The 27,047-nt window shown below is 44.4% G+C and overlaps 1 protein-coding gene across 1 annotated transcript in view; it reads left to right on the forward strand.

Annotated features, from left to right (window-relative positions):
- Positions 1-27,047, forward strand: part of DROSHA (drosha ribonuclease III) — a 401,585-nt gene that overhangs the window by 282,643 nt on the left and 91,895 nt on the right. The window contains 1 exon segment of the mRNA XM_029587136.1: positions 20,434-20,536. Within this exon segment, the coding sequence (XP_029442996.1) occupies positions 20,434-20,536 (103 nt within the window).

Here is a 27,047-nt window from a genome sequence, read left to right on the forward strand (position 1 = left end):
TCAAACCCGATCCTTGAGGCACTCTAACACCATTCTCTCTTTAGAGCAGGTTCCATTTACCATTACACATAGTCTCCTGTCAGTCAACCAGTTTGCAATCCACTCCACCATCTTGGTGCCCATACCTCATTTTATTCACGAGCCTCCTATATGGGACCATATCAAAAGCTTTGCTGAAATCCAAATAAATCATATCAAGTGCTCTTTCTTGAGTCTCTAGTCACCCAATCAAAAAAATCAATGAGATTTGTCTGATAAGACCTTCCCCTGGTGAATACATGCTGCCTTGGTTCAAGCAATCCACCGGATTATAGATAGTTTACTATCCTTTCTTTCAGCAGAGTCTTCATTAATTTTCCCACCACAGAAATGAGGCTAACAAACCTGTAGCTTCCAGCCTCCTCTCTGTTACCATTCTTGTGAAATGGGATCACAACCGCTCTTCTTCAATCTTTTGGCACCACTCTCATTTCAAGGGATCTATTGAACAGGTGTTTCAGTAGACCCACCAGCACATCTCTGAGATCCCTTAATATCCTGGGATGCACTCCATCCGGCCCCATGACCTTGTCTATTTTGTTTTCCCAATTCTTCCCATTCTCTTCTGTAAACAGGATTGCGTCTACCCCAGTTCCATCCGTGCTCTTGTTAACCAGAAATGGTCCTCCTCCAGGGTCATCTTTAGTGAACACTGAACTTAAGTATTTAATATTTCTGCTATTTCTTCATCTTTCTGTACACCTTGCTCCTTGTCTCCTTTCAGTTTTACTAGACTACCTTGGATCTTCCTCCTATCACTAATAATTCTGAAAATGTTTTATTACCTCGCTTTATTCTTTGACAATCCTATGTTCTACTTGACCTTTTGCTTTCCTAATTTAATTCCTCATCTCCCTCAGCTTCATTTTGGGAACATTTATACTTGAATGGTCTTTTTGCATTTCTTTTTTTATCCAACTCCTTTGAGAGCCAGGTTGGTTTCTTTTTCTTGCATGTTTACTTTTCTAGATCCTCCTCAAGGTACCTCCGTATTTTACCAAATTCTTTGTTTTTGAAATTCAAAACTTAGATCTTCGTCTGACTTCTCTCTGTCCTGGATGCTATATCAAACTATGCTGACTATCACTAGTGCTCAAGTGAGCATCTACTTGAACATGAGAGCCATTATCCCCATTTGTGAGCACTAGGTCGAGTATCACTCCTTCCCTCATGAGTTCCATCACCACTTGTTTGAACAGAGCCCCTTGAAGGGCATCCACTATCTCTCGACTTCATGCAGATTCTGCAGTAGGGATATTCCAGTCCACATCCAGCAGATTGAAATCTCCAATAAAGCAACACTTCTCCCTTCTTTCCCACCTTTTGGTTAGGTTCAGCCAGATCTCTGTCCAATTCTTCAATTTCAATCAGAGGCCTGTAGACCATACCATTATAAATGGAAGCACCAGCTTCTTTTTTTAAGATAACTCATAATACTTCTTCCCTACCCCCACATTCCCAATATGCACCATGTCTCTTATGTTATGGACATCTGGAGATTCGGTTATGTGAGATCCCGTGATCCGCAGAAAATGGACTATCTGTATGTAGGCATACTGGTCCGAGTCAGGGAGCACAAACCTTTGTTTAAGGGTAGGGAAGGGGAGTATGATCCCAGATGCCCTGTCATATAAGTCTGAAATGAAAGTGAGCCCCAATTGATTCCAATGATAAAATGTCCCCCTTCCTTTCCCTGGAGGGAATAAATCATGGCCTGTGATAGTAATAAGGGGAGTTAAGCGACTCTGTATGTGGCCTAACTTGCATAGCATAAGCCAGGCTTTCCTGCAGATATGGAGAAGTACTTGGGACTTGATGTGGTGGGGAATCATCTGGTTATCTAGCTGTAGTAGAGGGTTAAGGGATCTCACCCCATACCATTCTAAAAGACACAAGTATGGGGTAATTGTGGACGTGGTGAAAAGCCAATCCTTAACATATCTTATACAGCAAGCCAAATTATACATGGCTAGGTTCGGGCATCCAAGGCCCCCCCCCCCCCCCCTTTGGTGGAGTAGTAAGGATATCCATTGGTAAACGGGCTTTTTTGCCATGCCACAAGAACAAACGAAGGGCCTGTCGTAATCGGTGGTGATCCCTTTTTGTGATCCAAAGCAGTACCAGCTGTAGGGTGTATAACCACTTGGGTAACAAGTCCATCTTAAAGAGCTGTATACGTCCTACAAGAGATAACGGGAGCGATGTCCAGTTGCGTAAGGAGGTTAATGTGCGAAGCATAAGAGGTTGTATGTTTGCTTTATATATGTTGCCCACCCGTACCGGGACCTCTATTCCCAAATATTTTAGAGTGTCAGTCACCCATTGAAACGGGAAAGTTCCTGACCAGTTATCGCGCAGGTTGCCCGTAATATCAGTTGCCTCTGATTTTTCATAGTTAACCTTAAGCCCCGCAAAGATACCAAATTGGTTCAGTATATTCAATACTATGGGAAGTGATTGTGGGGGCTTCGTAACAAAGACCAGTAAATCGTCTGTGAAAGCAGCTATTTTAAATTTTTGGTTTGGACCACCGAAACCCTTCACCTCTCTACATGCAGCAATTTTCCTCAATAGGGGGTCCAGGGAAAGTATGTACTGCAAGGGAGAGAGAGATGGACACCTCTCTGGATTTGGATTTCTCCAGAGATACAACTATTGGTTAATATGTGCGAGGTTGGCTTGTCGTATAGCAGGAGGATGTATTGAAGGAAGTCGCCACGTAGCCCAAATCTTTGCAGTACTGAAAATAAATATGCCCATGCTACACAGTCAAAAGCTTTTTCCGCATAAAGTCCAATGGCTAAAGCCGGGATATTTTGATGTTGACAGATATTCATGGCAGTGAGAAGTTTGATTATATTTGCTTTGGGCTTTCGCTCTCTAACAAAGCCCGCCTGCTGAGGAGAGACTAGGGTTGGTAGGAAAACATTCAGCTGAACTGCTAAGACTTTCGCTAATATCTTTAAATCACAATTTAGTAATGATATGGGACGGTATGAAGATGGGATTAAGGGGTCTTTACCAGGTTTAAGAAGAACCGATATATAGGCTTCATTAAAGGGGCCGGAAAGTGAGTCTGCGTTAGCCCAGCTGTATAATATTTAGTCAGGGGTACATTTATGTATGAGAGTAGGATTTTATAAAAATCGTAAGGGAGGCCGTCTGGTCCAGGGGATTTACCAGATTGTGTGGCTGTAATAACTTGCGATATTTCATATGTCTGAATAGGTTGATTTAAAAATGCAAGTTGAGAGGCCGTGAGCATGGGGAGGGCAAGATCTTGAAAGAAGACTTCCTCCGCCATAGAATTGTCTGGTAACTCAGCAGTATAGAGAGTGTTAAAAAAAAAAAAATGTCGGAAGATTTCATTAATTGCAGCAGCATTAGTTGCCATCTCCCCTGAGGTGGATTTCAGGTTAGGGATATGAGATTTTGTCCTCTGTGTTTTTGTTAAATTGGCTATAGGCGACTTGGCTTGTTCCCAAACTTAAATAGATTTTGTTGCCCTTTTTGCAAATATAATTGGGCTCTAGTATCTAAGAGGGTGTTTAGGCGTCCTAAAATGCTATAGAACTCTTTCCTATTATGTTCAGAATTTTGTTGTATCAAGGCTTCCTTCACCTGTTTGAGTAAGCCCTCTAAGTGAAGAATTCCCTTAGCTAATTGTTTATTACGAAAATGGGTATAAGCTATAATTTCCCCTCTTAATACCGCTTTTCCCGTGTCCCAAAAAAGGTGTGGCGTACTTATATGCTGTTGGTTATTTGCAGCATAGTCTTTCCATTTTCTCTCAAGAAAGCTTGAAATTGGGCATCGTCCTTGAGATATCCGGGGAATCGCCAGAGCCGGTCTTTATGGGCTGGCATGTGAGTATTTAACAGGATGGAAATTGGGGCATGATCCGATATAACCTGGGTCTCAATGGCCGCTGATGCAACCCCAAAGAACTGGTCTTGGGGTAATAGTATATAATCAATACGCGACATCAAACCATGAGAGCGTGATATGTGAGTGTAATCCTTTTCGTTAGGGTGGAGTGTGCGCCAAACATCCAAAAGACCCAGCTGGTGATATAGAAACTCTATTCCCTTCTTCTTTTTCCCCAGAGTTTGAATCTGTGGGGGATTTTTAAGTAAAAGATTGTCATGAACACAATTAAAATCCCCTACTAGATAAAGTATCCCTTGGGTGTGTACATGAAGCAGATTACTCAGCTGCACAATCATTATATTTCTTAATGTTTTTGCTATTTGATGTACTGTTTTATATTTGTTATGTTACTTACTATTTATATTGAGTCTGTTACCCGTCCAAGAAAGATATAGTGGATAGAGATGTGAATCGTGTCCTCGATCGTCTTAACGATCGATTTCGGCTGGGAGGGGGAGGGAATCGTATTGTTGCCGTTTGGGGGGGTAAAATATCGTGAAAAATCGTAAAAAATCGAAAAAACGTAAAATCGCAAAACCGGCACATTAAAACCCCCTAAAACCCACCCCCGACCCTTTAAATTAAATCTCCCACCCTCCTGAACCCCCCCCCAAATGACTTAAATAACCTGCGGGTCCAGCGGCGGTCCGGAACGGCAGCGGTCCGGAACGGGCTCCTGCTACTGAATCTTGTTGTCTTCGGCCGGCGCCATTTTCCAAAATGGCGCCGAAAAATGGCGGCGGCCATAGACGAACACGATTGGACGGCAGGAGGTCCTTCCGGACCCCCGCTGGACTTTTGGCAAGTCTTGTGGGGGTCAGGAGGCCCCCCCCAAGCTGGCCAAAAGTTCCTGGAGGTCCAGCGGGGGTCAGGGAGCGATTTCCCGCCGCGAATCGTTTTCGTACGGAAAATGGCGCCGGCAGGAGATCGACTGCAGGAGGTCGTTCAGCGAGGCGCCGGAACCCTCGTTAGAATCTCTATTGTATTGTGTTCCATAACGGTTTAAGACGATATTAAAATTATCGGACGATAATTTTAATCGTCCTAAAACGATTCACATCCCTAATAGTGGATATTGCAGGATATAAACATATTTAAATAAATAAATATCCTCCCATGAATACCATTCACATTCATTTTTTTTTCTGATGGTTAACATATGAACCCTTACTTCAGCCACAGTGAGAGAAACATGGATCTTTAGATCTTAGTCTGCGATTCTGGGTAGTGTCACTGTAGTCTTCAGCTTTTTCCATTTGTAGACGGTTTCTCTGACAGTGGATGACTAGATCTTCAAACGTTAAGGAATGGTCTTGTAACCCTGTCCAGACAGATGGGCATCAACTATACTTTTTCATAGGCCTTTAGAAATTGATTTTGATCATGGAATAATGAGTTCCCACTAACTTTCATGGTAAAGACCAATCTCAAAACCTTTTGGTCCTTTATATGAGACAGTGTGCCAAAACTCATTCATGCAGATGTGGTCTGTAAGATGGTTTACCTGTTCAATTATTTAAGTACATAATTCTAATTAGCCAATTAATTATGCTAAAGAAAATAGGTATAAGCTATACACACACACACTGATTCTGAATTTGTCTTATTTGTTACTATTTTGTACATTATTGTACAAAGTCCCTTTTGAGTGTATAATTTGCAGTGTTACATATTATGTTCTTTGGTTGTTTTTCCTTCAGGTACTGTTCCTCTTTTTCTCCCTCTTCTCTCGCCCCTTCTCTCTTCCTAGCTGCTCCACTCCCCCCACCCTGGTTTTTTGTATTTTCCTCCTTCAGTTATATTGTAAACTGGCATGATGTGCCCACGAATGTCGGCATATATAAAAGCTAATAAATAAATGGTGTCTCAAGAAACACCGATTTTAAGCTTAAGGAAACCCACATCAAGGACTTTTTTAATAGCAGGCCTGATTTTATGGAATGCATTACCTAATGGCTTAAGAGATGAATCTGATTACCTGGTTTTCAGAAAGAAGGTTAAAGAGGTTTTTTTTACTGATGTCTAGAACACTTATTTATTTTATCGTGAAAGAAGAATTATAGAAATAATCCAAAAATAATTAAGGATAAAAATATGAAAGCCATGATTGAATAAGCTTTCACACCTTTTGACTCAGTACTTGGCGGAGGCCCTTTTTGCAGCAATGATAGTTAAGAATCATTTAGGATAAGTGTCTACCAACTTTGCACAGTGGGAAGATTCAGTTTTTGGCATTTCTTCTTGGCAAAAGAGCTCAAGCTCTTTCCAGTTGACTGGGGATCATCTGTGGACTGCAGTCTTGTCACGGATTTTCTGCTGGATTCAGGTCTGAACTGTGAATGGGCCACTTGATGGCATTCACCTTCTTGCTGAGCCACTTCATTCTTACTGTTGCTTTGTGCTTTAAGATCATTGTCTTGCTGAAAGGTAAATCTTCTCTCCAGTTCAAGGTCTAAGGCAGAGTAGGGTTCTTCCAGGATTTGCCTGTATTATACACCAATCACCTTTCCCTCCTCCATCTTCACAGGCTCTCTGTTCCTGCCTCTACAAAGCATCCCCACAACATAATGCTGCCACTACCATGCTTTACTGTAAGTGTGGTGTTAGCAAGGTGATGTGCTGTGTTTGTTTTACGCCATACATCTCACTTAGCATTGAGACAAAAAATTTCCACTTTGGACTCATCAGACCACAAAACTTTCTTTCCTGTGCATACCTATTGTGGATTGTAAACTGGTTAAAAGATAAAAAACAGAGAGTTGGGACTAAATTGTCAGTTTCTCAGTGGAGAAAGGTAAACAGTGGTCAGAGATCTGTACTGGGACTAGTGCTTTTTAATGTATTTATAAATGATCTGGAAAGAGGAACAATAAGTGGGATGATCAAATTTGCAGATGACACAAAATTATTCCAAGTTGTTAAATCACAAGTGGATTGTGAAAAAATGCAGGAGAACCTTGCAAGTTTGGAAGACTGGGCATTCAAATGGCTGATGAAATTTAATGTGGACAAGTGCAAAGTGATGCCCATGGAGAAAAGTAACCCACACCATAGTTAGACAATGTTCGGTTCTGAGAAAAGGATCTGAGCGTCATGGACAATACTTTGAATTCCTAGGCTCATTGTGAAGTGGTGGTCAAAAAAACCAAACAATGTTAGGAATTATTAGGAAAGGAATGGAGAATAAAACAGAATATCATAATGCTTCTGTGTCACTCCATGGTGAGGCCACACCTGGAGTACTGCGTACAGTTATGGTCAGCACATCTCAAAAAAGATATTGTTGATTTGGAAATAGTACAGAGAAGGATGACCAAAATTATAAAGGGGATGGAATAGCTCCCCTCTGAGGAAAGACTAAAGGACTGTTCAGCTTGGAAAAGACACATATGAAGGGGAATATGATAGAGGTCTATAAAATCATGAGTGGAATAGAATGGGTAATTGTAACTCAGTTATTTACTCTTTCAAAAAATACAAAGACTAGGGGACACTCCATGAAGTTAGTAAGAAGGATATTCAAAACAAATTGGAGAAAATCCTTTTTCACTTAATGCGCAATTAAGCTCTGGAGGATGTGGTTAAGGCAGTGAGCATACCTGGGTTTAAAAATGTTTAGACAAATTCCTGAAGGCAAAGTCCATAAGTTATTAACCAAGTAGACTTATTTAGTTTTTATATTTTGCTTTTCAGCCACTTCATAGCGGATTATATTCAGGTACTGTAAATATTTCCCTGTCCCCAGAAGACTCTCAATCTAAGTTTGTATCTGATGGCAATGGAGGATGAAAAGACTTACCCAAGATTACAAGGAACAACAGTGGAATTTGAACCCTTCCTTCTTTGGTTCATAGCCCACTGCTCTAACAACTAGGCTACTCCTTCACTCAAACTTAGGGAATAGCCACTACTTATAACAACAACACCATGGGATCTGTTTACTGGTTAGGATTTTGCCAGGTATTTGTGACTTGGATTGACTTCTGATGGAAACAGAATATTGAGCTTGATGGACCCTTGGTCTGACCTAGTTTGGCAATTCTTATGTTCTTATGCATGCACTGTCCCATAATTGTTTCTTTGCATGTGCTATGTGGCACCTAATATGGTTTTCTCCTAGGACAAGTAGGATGGTACTCCTCATACATGGGTGACATCATCAGATGGAGCCCAGCACGGAAAACTTCTGTCAAAATTTCTAGAACTTTGACTGGCACACTGAGCATGCCCAGCATGCCACAATCCGCATGGCCACATAGGGTCCCCCTTCAGTTTCTTTCTTTCTGTGGTGCAGTTGCCTCATGGGGGTGGTGCTCTGCTCTGTCCTCCGAGTTCTCTGCTTGTTTTCTTTTGTTTTTCACCGCCTTCACATGGGGTCCCCCTTCCCTTGTTTCCCTCTCGTTAGTGGGGCGGCATGGTACGTTTTTACTTTTCTTGGGGTCAATTCCAGGGATTTTTTAGGGTCAGTATCCGCCATGCTCTGTCCACTTGTCGGCTCGAGGCATGGCCTCCTTAGATTTCTGTTGTTGTCCCCAGTGCCCACGGACCATGTCATTGACTGATCCGCATGAAGTCTGTATTCTTTGCCTAGGGGCATTGTATGATGTCCGGGAATTGCTGATTTTGTGACCAGATGACCCCTAAAGATTGTTGGGTGCATTTAGATAAAATGGAGATGCTTTTTGGTGCCTAGGCTGCCGCTTCCAACTCTGGCACCGGGCCCTTCGGGGGCCTCGGAGCCGTCGGTGCTCCTGGTGCCTCCAGGGCCCAGACCAAGGGCAGACAGCATAGGTCCCCCACTGACCTCTCCTTGGGATTTCAGTGAGGTGGAAGCTCCAAATGAGCCATTGGGGGGGGGGAGAGACTTACGAGTCCTCCGAGGATGTCCTCTCTGACCTGTCCCCCACCCCTGGAGGAACAGCTCTGGTCTCCTCCAGGGGACTTGATCTTTGCCAGTTTCGTCTGAACCATGGCGGAGTCCATTCCATTCCAGCTCCTGATGGAAGAGGATGCTAGGCACCACATGCTGGAGGTGTTCCAGTTTGTTAATGCCCCGAAAGAGGTGGTAGCTGTTCCCGTGCATGAAATCTTCAAGGAGTTGCTTCTGCACATTTGGGAACATCCTGTGTCCGTGTCAGCAGTCAACAGGAAGGCGGACATCGTCTACCTCATTAAGAAGTCCCTCGGGTTTGAGCACAGCCAGCTACCCCACCAGTCTGTGGTGGTAAAATCCACCCTCAAAAAAGCGAAGCGGTCCCGGACCCATGTTTCCGTGCCTCTAGGTTGGGAACATAGGTAATTGGATGCACTGGATAGGAAGTTGTTCCAGGGGCAATGTTAATAGCCCGTATCGGCCCCCCTACCGGTTGTATATGGCCCAACATTCCCAGTACCTCTGGAAGAAGGTTCAGGAATTGGCGGAGCACTTCCTCCAGCAGCAGCAGAATGCGTTCCTAGCACTGGTCCAGTAGGGTTTTGAATGTGGTAAGCATGAGGTGTGTTCCATGCACGATGTTTTTGAGATGTTAGCTCGCATGACCGCAGTGGGCATTGGAGCCTGCAGGATGGCCTAACTCAGAGCTTCGGACATCCAGGTCCAGGAGAAACTGGCGGACCTCCCCTGCACAAGGGATAACATTTTTGGAGATAAAGTCTGGGATGCTGTGGCTCAGCTAAAAGATAATCATGAGACCCTCCAGCATCTATTGGCAAGTACTTCGAACCCACCCCCACCTCCCCACCAGAAAGCTGGCGAGCAAGGGGCGCGTAGATCCTTCTACCATCAGAGGAAATATTACCCTCTAGTTTCCCGCAGATGTCCTCTAGAGGCCGCTCCAAGCAACTGCAGGCGCCTAGGCCCCAACCAGTGCCTCAGCCGAGCCCTGCTACAGGGTTTTAACTGGCAAAGAGGGAGCACAAGTCCAGAAACCATGCCCTCGGCGCTGGACCCTCCAGTATGAGACTGCCTGCGTTTTTTCTAGATCGTTGGCTAGCGATCACATCGGATCGGTGGGTCCTATCCATCGTTCGCCAAGGGTATCATTTAAACTTCTTGAGTGTGCCTGGGAATGCTCTCCCGTGCCCTTCTTGGGGTCTGTCTCCTCATCAGAAAATACTGTTGTCCGAACTCTCCGCCCTCATTCGGGCCAGGGCGGTCAAGCCAGTTCCTCTGCGGCAGCAGGGGGACGGGTTTTACTCCTGCAATTTCCTGATCCCCAAGTGGACCGGAGGACTCCATCCCATTCTAGACCTGAGATCTCTGAATCTTTTTCTCAAATGAGAGACGTTCAAGGTGGTCTCTCTCGGCACTCTGATCCCTCTCTTGCAGAGGAGGGACTGACTTTTCTCCCTCGATCTCAAAGAAGCGTACACACAAATCGAGATCTCCCACGGTCATCAGAGATATCTCTGTTTCCTGATGGGCACTAGGCATTTTCAATACAGTGTGCTGCCATTTGGCCTCACCTCAGCACCTCATGTCTTCACCAAATGCCTAGCACCTGTGGCAGCGCACTTGCACCTTCTGGGGGCACAGGTGTTCCCCTACTTGAATGACTGATTAATCAAGAGTAGTTCCCAAGGCGGGATGCTATGCTCTCTACACTTGACCATTCAGGTGTTGGAGTCTCTCGGGTTTGTCATCAACTACCTGAAGTCCCATCTCACTCCGTCACTGTGCCTAGGTTTTATTGGCGCCCGCCTGGACGCAGCAGAGGGCAAGGCCTATCTTCCTCATGACAGAGTGCTCATCCTGGCGGGCTTGGTGCTGTCTGTCTCATGCTCCGCCTTCTGAGTCATATGGCAGCCACGGTCCATGTCACCCTTTGCCTGCCTGCATAAGCACCGGGTGCAGTGGACCCTGCAGTCCCAGTGATGGCAAGCCTCCCAGGACCTCAATGTATGAATGTGTCCATCCGCCGATCCAGATTTCCTTGTCCTGGTGGGAGGTCCTATCCAATCTGGAACAAAGGGTTCTTTTTCAATCCCCCTACTTCTAGGTTGTCGTCACCACGGATGCATCCACACTGGAGTGGGGTGCCCACGTGGAGGGACTCCGCACCCAGGGCCTGTGGTCAGCTCTGGAAGCTCAGTGCCAAATCAACTTCCTGGAGCTCCGAGCGATCCGTTACAGCCTGTGGGCATTCCGGGTCCGCTTGGTGACCAAATCAGTCCTCGTCCAGACTGATAGTCAGGTAGCAATGTGGTACATCAGCAAACAGGGAGGCATGGGATCGTTCCTCCTGTGCCAGGATGTGGTTTAGATTTGGTCCTGTGCCCTCTCAGAATATTTTACTTCGAGCCTTGTATCTGGCGAGGACAGAGAATATAGTGGCAGCTGCCTCAGTCAGGCATTTTGGCCCCACGAGTGGTCCCTGGACCTGGCAGTAACGAACATGATCTTCTATCTTTGGGGAACCATGGACGTGGATCTGTTTGCCTTCCCCCTTCAACAACAAGGTGGAATCCTTTTGCTTCCTCTACAGGGAGGATTACAAACCAGCCTCAGACGCCTTTGCCCATCACTGGGACAAGGGACTTCTCAACACGTATCCTCCACTTCCGATGATTATGAGGACGCTCCGGCGAGACGGGGGAAACATGATCCTCATAGCCCCCTATTGGCCACGGCAGTCTTGGTTCCCACTCCTGCAGGACCTTTTGGTCCAGGCCCTGATCAGTCTGGGGACTTCCCAGACCTTAGTCACGCAGAATCCAGGCAGGCTGAGCCATCAAGACCTCAGGGCATTGTCTCTGATGGCCTGGATGTTGAAAGGTTAGTATTGCAGCCCCAGGCATTGTCTGATGATGTCTCGAGTTCTGGTTGTCTCCAAGAAGCTTCAATTAGAAAGTCATACAGCCCGAAGTGGAGGAGTTTTGCTGACTGGTGTGAGCAGCACAGATTGGACTCATTTTTCTGCTCCACCCTGAAGCTCTTGGACGATATGTTGCACCTGTCGGAAGACCAATCCTGACAGTTGGTCTTAGAAACCAACTCTGTCAGAGTGCATCTTTGCGCTATTAGGCATATCATCACGGGGTGAATGGTACAGCCGTCTCAGTGTAACCCTTGGTTGGGCAGTTTATGCATGGTCTGCTTCAGTTGAAGCCCCCTCTCAACCTCCACCTATATCCTGGGACCTTAATGTCTTGGCTCACCTCATGAAGGACCCCTTTGACCTGAAATATCTGACCTGGAAGGTCATATTCTTGGTTGCAGTCACCTCGGCGTGTGAGGTCAGCGAACTTCAAGTGTTGGTGACGTACCCACCTTATACAAAGTTCTTCCACGATAGGGTGGTTCTACATACATACCCTAAGTTCCTGCCTAAGGTAGTATCAGACTTCCATCTGAATCAGTCTATCGACCTACCTACCTTCTTCTTGAGACCTCATTCTCACCCAGGCGAATGGGGCCTTACATTCTTTGGATTGTAAGAGGGTCCTTGCGTTCTCCCTGGAGAGGACAGCAGGCCATAGACAGTCCACGAACCTCTTCATCTCATTTGATAAGAACTAAGTGGGAGTTGCTGTGGCCAAGCACACCTTGTCTACCTGGCTAGCGGACTGCATCTCATTCTGCTATGCACAAGCAGGATTGCAGCTTGAGGGCCATGTTAAGGTTCACTCCATCAAGGCCGTGGCAACTTTGGTGGCTAACCTACGAGAGCTGTTCCTGTGACAGAGATCTGCAGAGCTGCGAAGTGGAGTTCTCTCCATATGTTTTCACTATTGCTTGGACAGAGTCGGCGCCAGGATAGTAGTAGCTTCAGCCAATCTGTCCTCCGTAACCTTTTTTGAGTCTAAACCCAACTCTTCTGCGTAGGGCCCTGTTTTTTTGGGTTCAAGCTGTTTTCCTCTGTTACCAACAGCACCTAGGTTGCTGTGCCCGTTGGCACCTGTTTAGTGTCTGTTAGTCTGCTCCAATCGAAAGCAGCCTGCAGCTAGGTATTCACCCATTTGTGAGAACTATCATCCTGCTTGACCTAGGAGAAAGCAGAGTTGCTTACCTGTAACAGGTGTTCTCCTAGGACAGCAGAATATTAAGTCCTCACGAAACCTGCCCGCCACCTCGCGGAGTTGGGTTTCGCTTTAAATTTGTTTTATTTTCATAATTCTCTATAACAAAACTGAAGGGGACCCCGTGTGGCCACGCAGATAGTGGGGTATGCTCAGTGTGCCAGTCAAAGTTCTAGAAACTTTGACAGACGTTTTCCATGCTGGGCTCCATCTGATGTCACCCATGTGTGAGGACTAACATCCTGCTATCCTAGGAGAACACCTGTTATAGGTAAGCAACTCTGCTTTCTTCAGCAGTGGCATCCTTCTTGCCACCCTACCATACAAGCCAGGTTCCTAAAAGAAAAGTCCATAAACAGTTATTAGCCAGGTAGATTTGGGAAAGCCAGTGCTTATTGCTAGGAGTGAGATTAGAGAACTAGATCAGCTATTGGGGATTTGACGGGTACTTTTAACTTGGACTGGTCACTGTCAGAGACAGAATGCTGGGCTCGATGGTCCTTAGTCTGACTTAGCATGGCACTTTATTCTTCTTGCCACTCTCCCATACAGGCTGTATCTGTGGAGTTATCTTGAAATTGTTGAACAGTCAACGTTTTTCCCAGTCTCAGCCAAAGATCTCGTTAGTTCTTTTAAAGTAATCTTAGGCCTCATAGTGACCTTCTGCAGCAGTTTCCTTAACCCACCAATACTGACTTTGCAGAGACAGCCTGATCATGGCACTGCATTGGTGGTGCCAATTTAGTAACAAATAATGGATCTGACAGTGTCACAAGGGATATTCACACTGACATTTTGTTATTGCTTTCCCCCTGTTTGTACCTTTTGAATAAGTTTATCTTGGAGTTCCTTTAGCAGCTCCTTGTTCAGCATGTTTTGACCTTTGCTTCAAATTCACTTCATACAACAGGAACAGCTTGATTCTTCATCCAGGAGTATTTAAATAAACTCAACTACTGTGACAGGACACAGGTGGGCTCTATTTAAATTATTATGGGCCTTTTTAAGGCAATTTTTTTGAACAAGTGCTAATTTAGTTTTGCTTTGACAAAGGGTGAGAAGACTTATGCACTCAAGACATTGGGTTCTTATTCTTACAGTAATAACTTTTGGATTATTTCTATTACTGTTCTTTCACGATGAAAGTTTAGAGTATGTTGTGTAGATCAGTGAAACTCCTACTTCAATGCATTTTGATTTGTATTTCTCTTAGGCAGCAGAATGTGCAAGTGTATAAGGATGTGAATACTTCTCCAAGGCACTGTATGCATATGTGTGTGTGTGTGTGTGTGTGTGTGTTTATATAGATATAGATACACACTATAGCTATTGTATACACAGTATTTTTCTTTTAAGACTTACCCAGCTAATTTGTCAGGTAATGTTGAATATTGGTGCTCACCAGCTAACATTTAACCACACCCCTGGAACACTTCCATTACTCCCTTTTTTTAACCAGGTACATTTTGTGTGGGTAATGATACCCAAAAAAATTTACTCGGAGTGGGGAATGGAAATGGGGAATATTCAAAGTTTGAGTTTTGTCCAAATAACTCAGTTACCTACACAAATCCTTTTAATATTGAACTCAGAGGTGACCTGAGGCCTGCTGAGGCCTCAGGTCACAAGGTATACGGGCCACAAGGTATACGGGACAGTGTATCCTGTCCCGTATACACTACAAAACTTTGACCATAATACACAAGTCCATCCACACCCACAACTCCAACTGGCTCGACCTCCCTTTCACTGCCCCCCTGTCCACCCGAGCCACCAGATCTACCAACAAAGGCACCCTACATGTTCAATCCCTGAAAACAGCTCATCTCTCCTCCACCCGCGACCGTGCCATCTCCATTGCCGGTCCAGCGCTCTGGAACTCCCTACCTGTCCACATGCGCCTTGAACCTTGTGCAATCAAATTCAAAAAGAAACTAAAAACACTTCTGTTCAACCAAGCCTACACAGAATAGCTTTTCCCTTCCCCTCCGTAGTCCGCTCCCCCCCCCCTCCAGGTGACTGCCCTCTCCTTATATTAAGGAGATATTCATTGTAAATTGTTATTCTCTGGTTATGATTTTCTTGTTTCTCTATCCTTCCTACTGCCTTTTGGTTACCCCCCCCCGCCCAGTTACACTCTCCCTGTTGAAATGTATTTTCCAAGCTTTCAGTTATTATGTGAACCGGTATGATGTCCCCACTAATACCGGTATATAAAAGTTTCTAAATAAATAAATAAATACATTGGATATTAGACATTCCATAAAGTTGTTTGTATCTCGCTATAGCATGCTTTTAAGATAAAATTTTAGTCTCATTGGTTATAATATATGGGATGAAATTTCAAACAGTTTTGGGTGGTTCATTGTGAAATAATAAGAGCATAAGAAATTGCCATGCTGGGTCAGACCAAGGGTCCATCAAGCCCAGCATCCTGTTTCCAACAGTGGCCAATCCAGGCTACAAGTACCTGGCAAGTACCCAAAAACTAAATATATCCCATGTTACTGATGCTAGTAATAGCAGTGGCTAGTGTTTCTAAGTCACCTTGGTTAATAGCAGGTTATGGACTTCTCCAAGAACTTATCCACTCCTTTTTTAAACCCAGCTACACTAACTGCACTAACCACATCCACTGGCAACAAATTCCAGAGTTTAATTGTGAGTTGAGTGAAAAATAATTTTCTAGGATTAGTTTTAAATGTGCTACATGCTAACTTCATGGAGTGCCCCTAGTCCAGGGCTTCCCAAACGTTTAGCCAATGTGACCCCATTTTAGTACATGAAACTTCACACGTCCCCAGAGGACAACCAAACCTAATTTGCGGGGTGTAGTTCGCCTCCAACAATCCCTCCACTCATCATTCCTGCACTCCAACTGATCCCCTCTCTCAACCTCCATCCCCCCCCAGAGGGTCTCTCAACCTTTGCCCATCCAGCTGATCCCCTCTTACATCCCTCAGTTCCTCTCCCTTTCCCAGCCTAGCCTCTCGCTCACCCACTCCAGCTTTTTACATCCTCCCCACTGAACTTCTCTCACCTCCAAGCCATTTTTTGTAACCCCAATTGATTATCTCTCATCCCTTCTTCTGTCTTTTCTCACATACCTCCCCAGTTGGTACTCTCACCCCTAGCTCCTCTCTTGCATCCCCCCTCTCACCTTCCACAGCCAATCTCTCTCCCACTGATCCAACCCTCAAACCCTTCCTTCAAAACAGCCCCCATCCAAACATCCCCTTGACTAGGATCAGCAGCAGCATTTTCCTTTGGGCCTCAGGTGATCAGTGGATGACAGCTAGTGGGAAGAGAGGGCAGGCTGATGACAGGGGAAACATTTTTCTGTTAGGTAAGCTCAGTGATGGGAGAGTTTAGAGAAGAAGTGACAACCTGCACAGATCTGTGCACACTCTGCCCACTCTTCTGCAATGGCTGGTCCAATGCCTGATGTTGATCTGCAATTGGCAGCAGCATTAGTAATGAAAGTCAGCACATGATCTGTGAGCCAGTAAAAGCTCACAGGCCCTGCAGTAGTCCCAGTCCCTCCTCACATATGGCTTCCTGTTAACGTGGAAACTCAAGCAAGGGCGGGACCATTGCAGACCTGAGACTGCATGCTATCTCAAAGATCCCATGCTGATTTCCACTACTTCTGCTGCTGGTGATGTCTGGAGAGGACTGCCCTTTGAGGCATTTGTGACCCCGGCTGGAGATTTTGTGATCCCATTTGGGGTCCCGACCCACAGTTTGGGAAGCACTGCCCTAGTCCTTCTATTACATGAAAGAGTAAATAACCGATTCACATTTACCTGTTCTAGACCTCTCATGATTTTAAAGACCTCTATCATATCCCCCCTCAGCCGTCTCTTCTCCAAGCTGAAAAGTCCTAACCTCTTTAGTCTTTCCTCATAGGGGAGCTGTTCCATTCCCCTTATCATTTTGGTCGCCCTTCTCTGTACCTTCTCCATCGCAGCTATATCTTTTTTGAGATGCGCAACCAGAATTGTACATAGTATTCAAGTTGCAGTCTCACTATGGAGTGATACAGAGGCATTATGACATTTTCGGTTTTATTCACCATTCCCTTCCTGATAATTCCCAAATTTCTGTTTGCTTTTTTGACTGCCGCAGCACACTGTGCCGATGATTTCAATGTATTATCCAATATGATACCTAGATCTCTTTCCTGGGTGGTAGCTCCTAATATGGAACCTAACATTGTGTAACTACAGCAAGGGTTACTTTTCCCTATATGCATCACCTTGCACTTATCCACATTAAATTTCATCTGCCATTTGGATGCCCAATTTTCCAGTCTCATAAGGTCTTTCTACAATTTATCACAATCTGCTTGTGATTTAACTACTCTGAATAATTTTGTATCATCTGCAAATTTGTTTACTTCACTCATCGTATTCTATTCCAGACCATCTATAAATATATTGAAAAGCACGGGTCCCAGTACAGATCCCTGAGGCACTCCACTGAGAAAATTGTTCATTTAATCCTACTCTGTTTCCTGTCTTTTAACCAGTTTGTAATCCATGAAAGGACATTGCCACCTATCCCATGACTTTTTACTTTTCTTAGAAGCATCTCATGAGGAACTTTGTCAGAGTCCTTCTGAAAATCCAAATACACTACAACTGGTCTGTAGCTTCCCAGATCGCCCCTGTAACCCTTTTTAAATATCGAGATTACATTAGCCACCCTCCAGTCTTCACAATGGATGATTTTAATGATAAGGTACAAATTTTAATTAATAGATCTGAAATTTCATTTTTGAGGTGATTTACTACTCTTCAGTTTGTCAATCAGACCTACCACATTATCTAGGTTTACAGTGATTTGGTTCAGTCCCTCTGAATCATTACCCATGAAAACCTTCTCCGGAATGGGTATTTCCCCAACATCCTCTTCAGTAAACACCGAAGCAAAGAAATCATTTAATTTTTCCATGATGACCTTATCTTCTCTAAATGCCCCTTTAATCCCTCGATCATCTAACGGTCCAACTCACTCTCTTGCAGGCTTTCTGCTTCGGATATATATTTAAAAGTTTTTACTGTGAGTTTTTGTCTCTATGGCCAACTTCTTTTCAAATTCTCTCTTAGCCTGTCTTATCAATGTCTTACATTTAACTTGCCAACGCTTACGCTATATCCTGTTTTCTTCTGTTGGATCCTTCTTCCAATTTTTGAATGAAGATCTTTTGGCTAAAATAGCCTCTTTCACTTCACCTTTTAACCATGCTGGTAATTGTTTTGCCTTCCTTCCACCTTTCTTAATGCGTGGAATACATCTGAACTCTGCTTCTAGGATGGTATTTTTTAGCAATGTCCATGCCTCTTGCACACTTTTTACCTTTGTAGGGGGCTCCTTTCAGTTTTTTTTCTAACTATTTTTCTCATTTTATCAAAGTTTCCCTTTTGAAAGTTTAGCGCTAGAGACATGGATTTGCTTATTGTCCCCCTTTCAGTCATTAATTCAAATTCTATCATATTATGATCTCTGTTGCCAAGGGGCCCCACCATTGTTACATCTCTCTCCAAATCCTGTGCTCCACTGAGAATTAGATCTAAAATTGCTCCCTCTCTCATCTGTACCTGAACCAATTGCTCCATAAAACTGTCATTTATTCCATCCAGGAACTTTATCTCTCTAGAATCTCCTGATGTTACTTTTACCCAGTCAATATTGGGGTAATTGAAATCTCCCATTATTACTGCATTACCAATTTGGTTAGCTTCCCTAATTTCTCCTAGCATTTCACTGTCCATCTCACCATCTTGGCCAGGTGGATGGTAGTATACTCCTATCAATATATTCTTACTAGGGATGTGAATCGTGTCCTCGATCGTCTTAACGATCGATTTCGGCTGGGAGGGGGAGGGAATCGTATTGTTGCCGTTTGGGGGGGTAAAATATCGTGAAAAATCGTGAAAAATCGAAAAATCGCAAAACCGGCACATTAAAAACCCCTAAAACCCACCCCCGACCCTTTAAATTAAATCCCCCACCCTCCCGAACCCCCCCCAAATGACTTAAATAACCTGCGGGTCCAGCGGCGGTCCGGAACGGGCTCCTGCTCCTGAATCTTGTTGTCTTCAGCCGGCGCCATTTTCCAAAATGGCGCCGAAAAATGGCGGCGGCCATAGACGAACACGATTGGACGGCAGGAGGTCCTTCCGGACCCCCGCTGGACTTTTGGCAAGTCTCGTGGGGGTCAGGAGGCCCCCCACAAGCTGGCCAAAAGTTCCTGGAGGTCCAGCGGGGGTCAGGGAGCGATTTCCCGCCGCGAATCGTTTTCGTACGGAAAATGGCGCCGGCAGGAGATCGACTGCAGGAGGTCGTTCAGCGAGGGTTCCGGCGCCATTTTGGAAAATGGCGCCGGCTGAAGACAACAAGATTCAGGAGCAGGAGCCCGTTCCGGACCGCTGCCGTTCCGGACCGCCGCTGGACCCGCAGGTTATTTAAGTCATTTGGGGGGGGGGTTCGGGAGGGTGGGGGATTTAATTTAAAGGGTCGGGGGTGGGTTTTAGGGGGTTTTAGTGTGCCGGCTCACGATTCTAACGATTTATAACGATAAATCGTTAGAATCTCTATTGTATTGTGTTCCATAACGGTTTAAGACGATATTAAAATTATCGGACGATAATTTTAATCGTCCTAAAACGATTCACATCCCTAATTCTTACTCAACACACAAGGGATTTCTAACCATAAAGATTCGATTGTGCATTTAGTCTCATGCAGGATGTTTATCCTGTTGGACTCTATGCCATCCCGGATATAAAGCACCACCCCACCTCCCAGATTCTCCTCTCTGTCATTGCGATATAATTTGTACCCTGGTATAGCACTGTCCCATTGGTTATCCTCCTTCCACCATATCTCTGAGATGCCAATTAAGTCTATGTCGTCATTCACTGCTATGGATTCTTATTCTCCCATCTTACTTCTTAGACTTCTGGCATTAGCATACAAACATTTCAAAGTGTGTTTTTTGTTTGTATTCTAATTCTGCTTTTTAATTGATCGGGATACATTGGAATCTTTTAGCTCAGATGAGTTTTTAATTACAGGCACTTGGATTACTTTTTTATTATTGGAACCTCACTGTCGGAAAGCCCTAATTCTAATGCATCATTAGTATCCTTTGAAGATGCCTCCCTCTGAACCATGTGCTGCTGAGCGACTGTCAACTTTCCACTTTGTCTAGTTTAAAAGCTGCTCTGATATAAATATAGTGTCTACATTGTCTGTAGAGTCGTAATGGCCAGAATGATAGGAAAACGGACTGTAACTAGAATCAGACACATTGAGCCTCTAAGTGGGGAAAAGTAATCCAGGGAAAGAATGCTATGACTCAGTTAGTGGAGATCCTCTAATATGCTAAGGGAGACTGATGTGGAGCCTTCATTCTGTCATGGTTTTTTTTTTCTTTAGAAGCTGGAACTGGATCGCTTCATGCTTTATGCTCATGGACCTGATCTCTGCAGAGAATCTGATCTCCGCCATGCAATGGCAAACTGTTTTGAAGCCCTCATTGGTAATTATCACATCTTAAATGTATGAAAAAATAGATTGCTTGCTTGTATTTCTCATGAATGTGGCAAAAGACCAATCCATGGCATAGATAGAGATGCTTATTTTTCAAACAGAACCAAGAAGCACTTCCTAAAGGTAATTCCATGTCTGCAGACTATTTGCTCAAGGTTTTTTTTATCAGTTGTTGAAACTTAAAAAGTATGTAAAATTTGAGTCCGACAAACGCAATGACCCTGCTCTTCTGACGTCGTGGAGGGTGATTAGACTCCTGACAAATGAAGACCAATCTACTGAGAACCAGCAGAACGTAATGTGTTTGTGATCGGGAAAAAATTAGAGATACCATATAATGTCTGCCAGCCTAAGATTTCACAGAACAGACAGTCTTTTTAATATTATCAGTTATATAGAGTTGGTATTTATATTCTATGCTTAGGGTTTCCAGTTGTGAAATAGAAGTTAAAAAATTAAAAACAAGCCACTGCTGACTGGAATATAAAGCCAGAGACATGCTCACCCTGTGACTTATGTTCACATTATGTGCATTTTGGGCTTGTGCTTCAGGATATAACTGTTGCAGTAGCTGGGTGTTTGTTCTCCTTTTTGAGCAGCTGAGGTTAGTTATTTATAACATCTTGAGTACTTTTATGTTCGATGAGCCTGTATCGTTCTCTGCTTTCCTGCTTCATTTTTTCAGTAACCCCCCCCCCAAATTTGTTGATCAAATGTTTAGATGTGATTTGTTTTATTTTCTTGGCTTATATTTTGCTTCTTCTTTTCAAGTGCTTTATCACATCTGTTTTCTGTAAATCGCTTTTCTTGATGTGTTTGTATTCTGAGTTTAAAAAAACCCCAAAAAACTGTGGTAATAGTAATGTAATAAATAACGGCAGATTAGGGTCCAAATGTTCCATCCAGTCTGCCCAGCAAAATGTTTAGGATTATAACTGCAGCTCCATGCAGGTTACCCCTATGCCTATTGTTTAGTTTTCTTATGGCTGCTCTGTGCGGGTTACTCCCATGCAGAAATGTCACATCCAAATTTACCACAAGTTACCCCATTTCTTTATTTCCATCCTCTAGGCACTGTGTTTATCCCATGCCCTTTTGAACTCCATTACCATTTTTGCCTTCACTGCCTTTTCTGGGAGAGCATCCTAATACTACTACTACTTCTTCTTCTCTTTCTTCTTTTTCTTCTTATTCTCGCTTTCTTTTTTTTCTTCTTTATTTTTCTGTTACACGACATACACAGTGCTGTACAGACATACAAAAAAAAGACAGTCCCTGCTCAGTAGAGCTTTCATTGAAGGAATACTTCCTGACCTTACTCCTGAGTCTACGCACTTGGAGTCTCATATCATGACCCATAGTCCTCTAATTCTACAGCTGCTTTTCCATCCGAAGAGCTTTGCATTGTTAATACCTTTCAGATATTTAAAAGTCTGTATCATATTTCCCCTAGCTCTCTTCTCCTCCAGGATATACATATTTAGGTCCTCCAGTCTCATCTCATAAGTTTATTGATGCAGACCCCGCACCATTTTAGTTGCCTTTCTCTGGACTGCTACTATCCGATGTCTTTTCTTTTTGGGGTACATCTCTAGAACTGAACATCAATGACCTGGTCAGGGGCATTGTCACCATTTTCCTGCTGGCTATGCCTTTCCTTATGCAGCCCACCTCTGGCTTTAGTCATTGTCTTATCATATTGCTTCGCTACCTTCAAATCTTCATATACTATCACCCTGAGGTGTCTCTACCGGTCCGTGCACATCAGTGCTGTGGCCCCCCTCCCCAATCACATACAACTTCTTTAGATTATTGGACCCTAAATTTTATTTATTTATTTGCAGGGTTTTATATACCGGCCTTCCAAAGATGAAGTGCAGAGTCATGCATCTCTTTCACATTGAATCCCAGCTGCCAAACCTTCAGCATCTCCTTGAGCTTTCTTAGATCAAGTCTCATTCTCTCTATACCTTTAGGTGAATCCATGCTGTTGCACATCATTGTGTTATCCGCAGAAAGACCAGCTTTTCCTTCTAACCTCTCCTCAGTATCACTCACAAAACTATTAATAGAACTAGCCGTAGAAGCTTGAGGCACGCCACTTATCATGTTTTTCTACTTGGAATAGGTTCCATTTACCACTATCCACTGTTATCTGTCAGTCAAGCAATTTGTAATCCTTTCCACCATTTTGGGACCCACTCCCAGGTTTCTTATTTTATTCGTGAGTCTCCTATATGGCACTTGTCTGCTGGAGCCTTATCTTGACTGTGGATATACATTCTAGAATACAGGCTCGGGAGGCCAATGTTGTGTCCCAAGATGAGCAGATTGGGAAATTAGAGATTTGTACAGCACAGATGTCAGTGGAGCAGGCGAGTCTTATACAAGACAAGAATGCTGTGCATCAGAAGCTGGAAAATTTGGCTAGGTATCTGAACTAGTGTGTATTGATTTTCTACATTATACCCCCTTTCCTCACTGGAAGTTTTTAGGAACTATTTTAAGGATGTTTTATGAGTTTGAGGAAAGGTTGCCTCCTATTAGTAAGATCTTCTATCTTCCTATGGTGAAGAAATCTAAAGAAGGGGGAAGTTGGTGATGAAGATAGGATAGTTGATGTATCAACTGATAGCTTGGACCTAACTGACTTCCTTGAGGGATTTATAAAAAAAAAAGTAACTAATAGGCATACCTGAGAACGTTCCAGATTTCACCTGGAGTCTCAGAGAAATTATATTAATTACCAGGTCTCCAGGGAAACACTAGAAAGCTCTGGTCCTCTCTATTTACTGCTCTAGCTCCTCCCCTTCAGGAAGCCTTAAGGAAACAGGAGGGGAGGTGCTACAGAAAGGAGGAGTGCACTTGTTTTTGCTCTGTGGTGTCAGCTCCACTTCACCCCCTCCCCCTTCCCTTCCTTAAGAAACCTGCAGGGAATAGGAGGGTAAGGATGAGCCAGACACAGACTCTGAAGGCAGCAGGTAGGGAGAAACTGGAGAGGGTTGCAACAGACAGCCCAGTCTGAAGCTATGATTTCAGGACTTGAGACTCAGCTGAGGATAGAGTAAGGGTGCATAAGTCATGGAGCTGTAATATGGGGGGGGAGTGAGAACAAAGAGAGTACTGAGATGTATAGAGGAAGGGGAAAAGTGCTGGGGTCATCCCTGGTGGGAGGAAAAATGATGGAGTGCAATAGGGAGAGTGTAAATTTGTTTGGGGCGGGGGTGGGGGCAGATAATGTTTGTAGAAAGGTTTGTAGTTGCAGCAGGAGGATTGAGCAGCTGACAAACAGACTGTGGCCAGGAAAAAGCATGCTCCAGGTTGACTGGGGCCTCCAGTGAGTACAGGCCTGAGGGCTGCTAATGTTGGCTCTGGGGGAGCTCAGGAAGTATGCCGGATCCTCTGTGTCCTGCAGCCTGCACCAGCCGATTGCAGAAACTAGCAACCTTTGCCAGTGCTGCTTAGAGGAGGAGGGGGAACCAAAGGATAGCGTTCCTTTGCTTTGGAGGGCCAGATGTTGGTTAGGACTGGATTCTTGGGAGTTCTTGCCAGTGCAAATTTGCCCTTGGTGGAAGTGGCAGCTATTTGGAGTTGGGGGGTGGGGGGGCACTGGTGTTATCCTCGGTGGCCTCAGGAGCAACACAAGCTACTACAGCTGTTTTTGATGGTGGATCTTGTCAGGTTCTTCAGTCTGGCTGCCTGACCTAGTACTGTCCCTCTCCTCCTCCTCTTGCCCAGAGTTTGTGATTTTTATTACATCGGTCCTTCTGAAGCAAGGCACTGATGTGGAGACTCCTCTTGTTCCCAGTACCTCACAGGGGCATGGGACATTGGCAACACCAGTGAGGAAGTATGTCCATTGGGATCAGGATTGGGATGTGGAGGAAGAGAGGCACTCTGGTTAGGGACATTCATGGCTCCCTAAGGAAGTTTCAGGGGTGGACCCTAGGGGACAGCCTGAAGAAAGGTGTAAGATGTTTTTCTTAGGAAGAGGAGGATTCTTCAGGTGTTCACCTTTTTAGGAGGGAGGCATTGACTTCCTTGATCCTAACCATGCTGGATACCTTGAGTATCAAAAGTGATTAGTTGTGGTGGTAGTGGCCCTGCCCTAGAAGGAATTCTAGTTAATCCCTATCTGGATGATTAGCTAATCTGAACAAAAAACAGAGTTGAACCACATTGCTACTGCTGGGGTGATACATCTTTTACAGGAGCTAGATGGTGAACTTTGTGAAGAGCAAGTTGGAGCCCATGCAGTTTTTGGAGTATATGGGGGGCCCACTTCAACATGAAGAATGGTCAAGTGTGTATGACAAAGACAAGAATTCTAAAGCTTCAGGATCAAGTGCACAGCTTTATGGTGAATCAGAGTCTCAACATGTGGAACTGCTCGCAAGTACTGGGCTCCATGGTGACAGCACTGGACTTGGTATCCTGGACAAGGGTGCATATGTATCCTCTGCAGTTATGTCTCCTTTCTTGATGGTTACCTTGGACTCAGGTGTATTCTTCTAGGCTCCTCCTCTCAGAGCAGACAAGGGACAGTTCTCTGGTTGCTCGATGTGCAGAATCTGGAAGCTGGAATAGACCTGGAGACCGCTATTCAGCCATGATAATGAACAATGCCAGCTTGTTTGGTTGGTGGGCACGCTGCCAAGGAAAGGTGGTGAAGGAAACATGAAGTCTGTTGGAGGTTGGTTGGTTCAGTTTAAAAACAAGGGCCATAAGAACAGCCTTGCAGGAATTTATTCACTTAATTCATGGCCAAGCGGTACAAGTTCTGTTAGACAATGTGACTGCAGCTGTATATATGAATCACCAGGGCAGAACAAGGACTTCTCACATGGCCGAGAAAGTACGTCTATATTTGGCTGCCATTATAATGCGCATAGTAGGAATGCAAAATGTTCAAGCAGATTTTTTGAGCCATTATACGCTGGACACAGAAGAGTGAGAATTATTTAAAAAGCTTATGCCCTAATCATGGTAAGGTGAGGGAAGCCCTTGATGGACCTTATGGTGACAAAAACGAATGCCCAGCCATAGAAGAGAGGAAGATTCCAAGGGCTTGGATACGTTAACACAGACTTGAACTTCTACGGGCTTATTGTGTGTCTTTCTTCTTTGGCTTCTTCTGGGTCGAGTCCTGCTGAAGATAGCGGGAGTCTGGAATCAAGTATTTCTGGTGGCACCAGATTGACCCAGATAACCTTGGTTTACAGACCTTATTAGAATCAAGGAAGGAGAGCCCCTTCATATTGACACAGAGAAAGGGATCTACTGCTACAAGGTCTAATTGCAAAAACTGTTCTGTCTTATGACATGGCATTTGAAAGCATGCATCTAGTGAAGAAAGATTATCCTGATAAAATGGTTTCCATAGGCTCACAAGCATTCTACCTCTTTAGCTTATGTGAGGGTGTGGAGGATTTGTGAGTCTTGGTGTGCAGATAGGACTTTGTTACCATAGAAAGCGTCAGTGGCTTCACTGTGAACCTTTTTATAAGATGGACTGGAGAAAGGGCTGGCACTTAATTCCCTAATCTATTTCTTGATGATAGAGGTAGAATGGAAGGGTTGTCATTTGCCACACAGCCAGTGTTATGCTGGTGGACCCTTGGATTGAGGGGGAGTTGATGCTACGGGGAAGAGCCCCTCAGGTCTCCACCATTGGTAGGCGAGGCTGGTGAAGAACAGAGACCCCACTGGAGCTTCACCACTACCAGCCCACATTCCCCTTAGGTTGAGCCCTCGGGTGCCAAGGCCGGCTGGACTTGCATGGGGTCTCTGCAGGGATGGAAGTCCAGGAGGAAGAGGAGATACTGAGGTGAAGGCCAAGTTCAGGAACGGGCAGCAAAACACGAGGTCCGGTACCAGGCAAGGGTCGTGGCAGGCACCGTATCTGGTGGTCAGGTTCCAGGCAAGGGTCATGGCTTACTATCAACTTCTGCTTCAGTATCAAGCAGATTAAAAATACAGCATAACAATCCTCACCCTGTAAACTACAGCCTCTTCTTGGCTCTTTTAGCCAGCAAAAGTCATTCCATATTCTCCTCTCCAAATTAACAAAACATAATAATATTATCATACACATAATATCACAGTAATTTAAGGAGACCACCGATTCAGTCACAAAAATGATTCAGGAATAGAATTTCCAAAATTAACCAAGCTTCTGTGACCTTCCTGAAAGATAAATAATCCTTCTGTAAACTTACTTTAAGTCATCAGGAAGGCCATTCCAAAGCATGGGGGCAAGGTGCTGTCAGCATACAGACCAAATGAGTGCTTCACAACCACCACAGTGTGTTTATATGTGTGTAGTATTTTTTCACAGGAAACTTATCCACCCTCAAAACACAGCCACATCCAGTACTGATTTTGACGGCACTACTGTAGGGTCAAGGGTGGGTGGGGGTAATCGGGAAGATGGTTTACAACCTATGATTGGGAGCAGGAGGACTCACTCGCTGACTCACAGTATGCATATTAAATTTTTT

This window comes from Rhinatrema bivittatum, chromosome 2 (genome assembly GCF_901001135.1).
Source record: "Rhinatrema bivittatum chromosome 2, aRhiBiv1.1, whole genome shotgun sequence".
In the NCBI taxonomy this organism is placed as follows: domain Eukaryota; kingdom Metazoa; phylum Chordata; class Amphibia; order Gymnophiona; family Rhinatrematidae; genus Rhinatrema; species Rhinatrema bivittatum.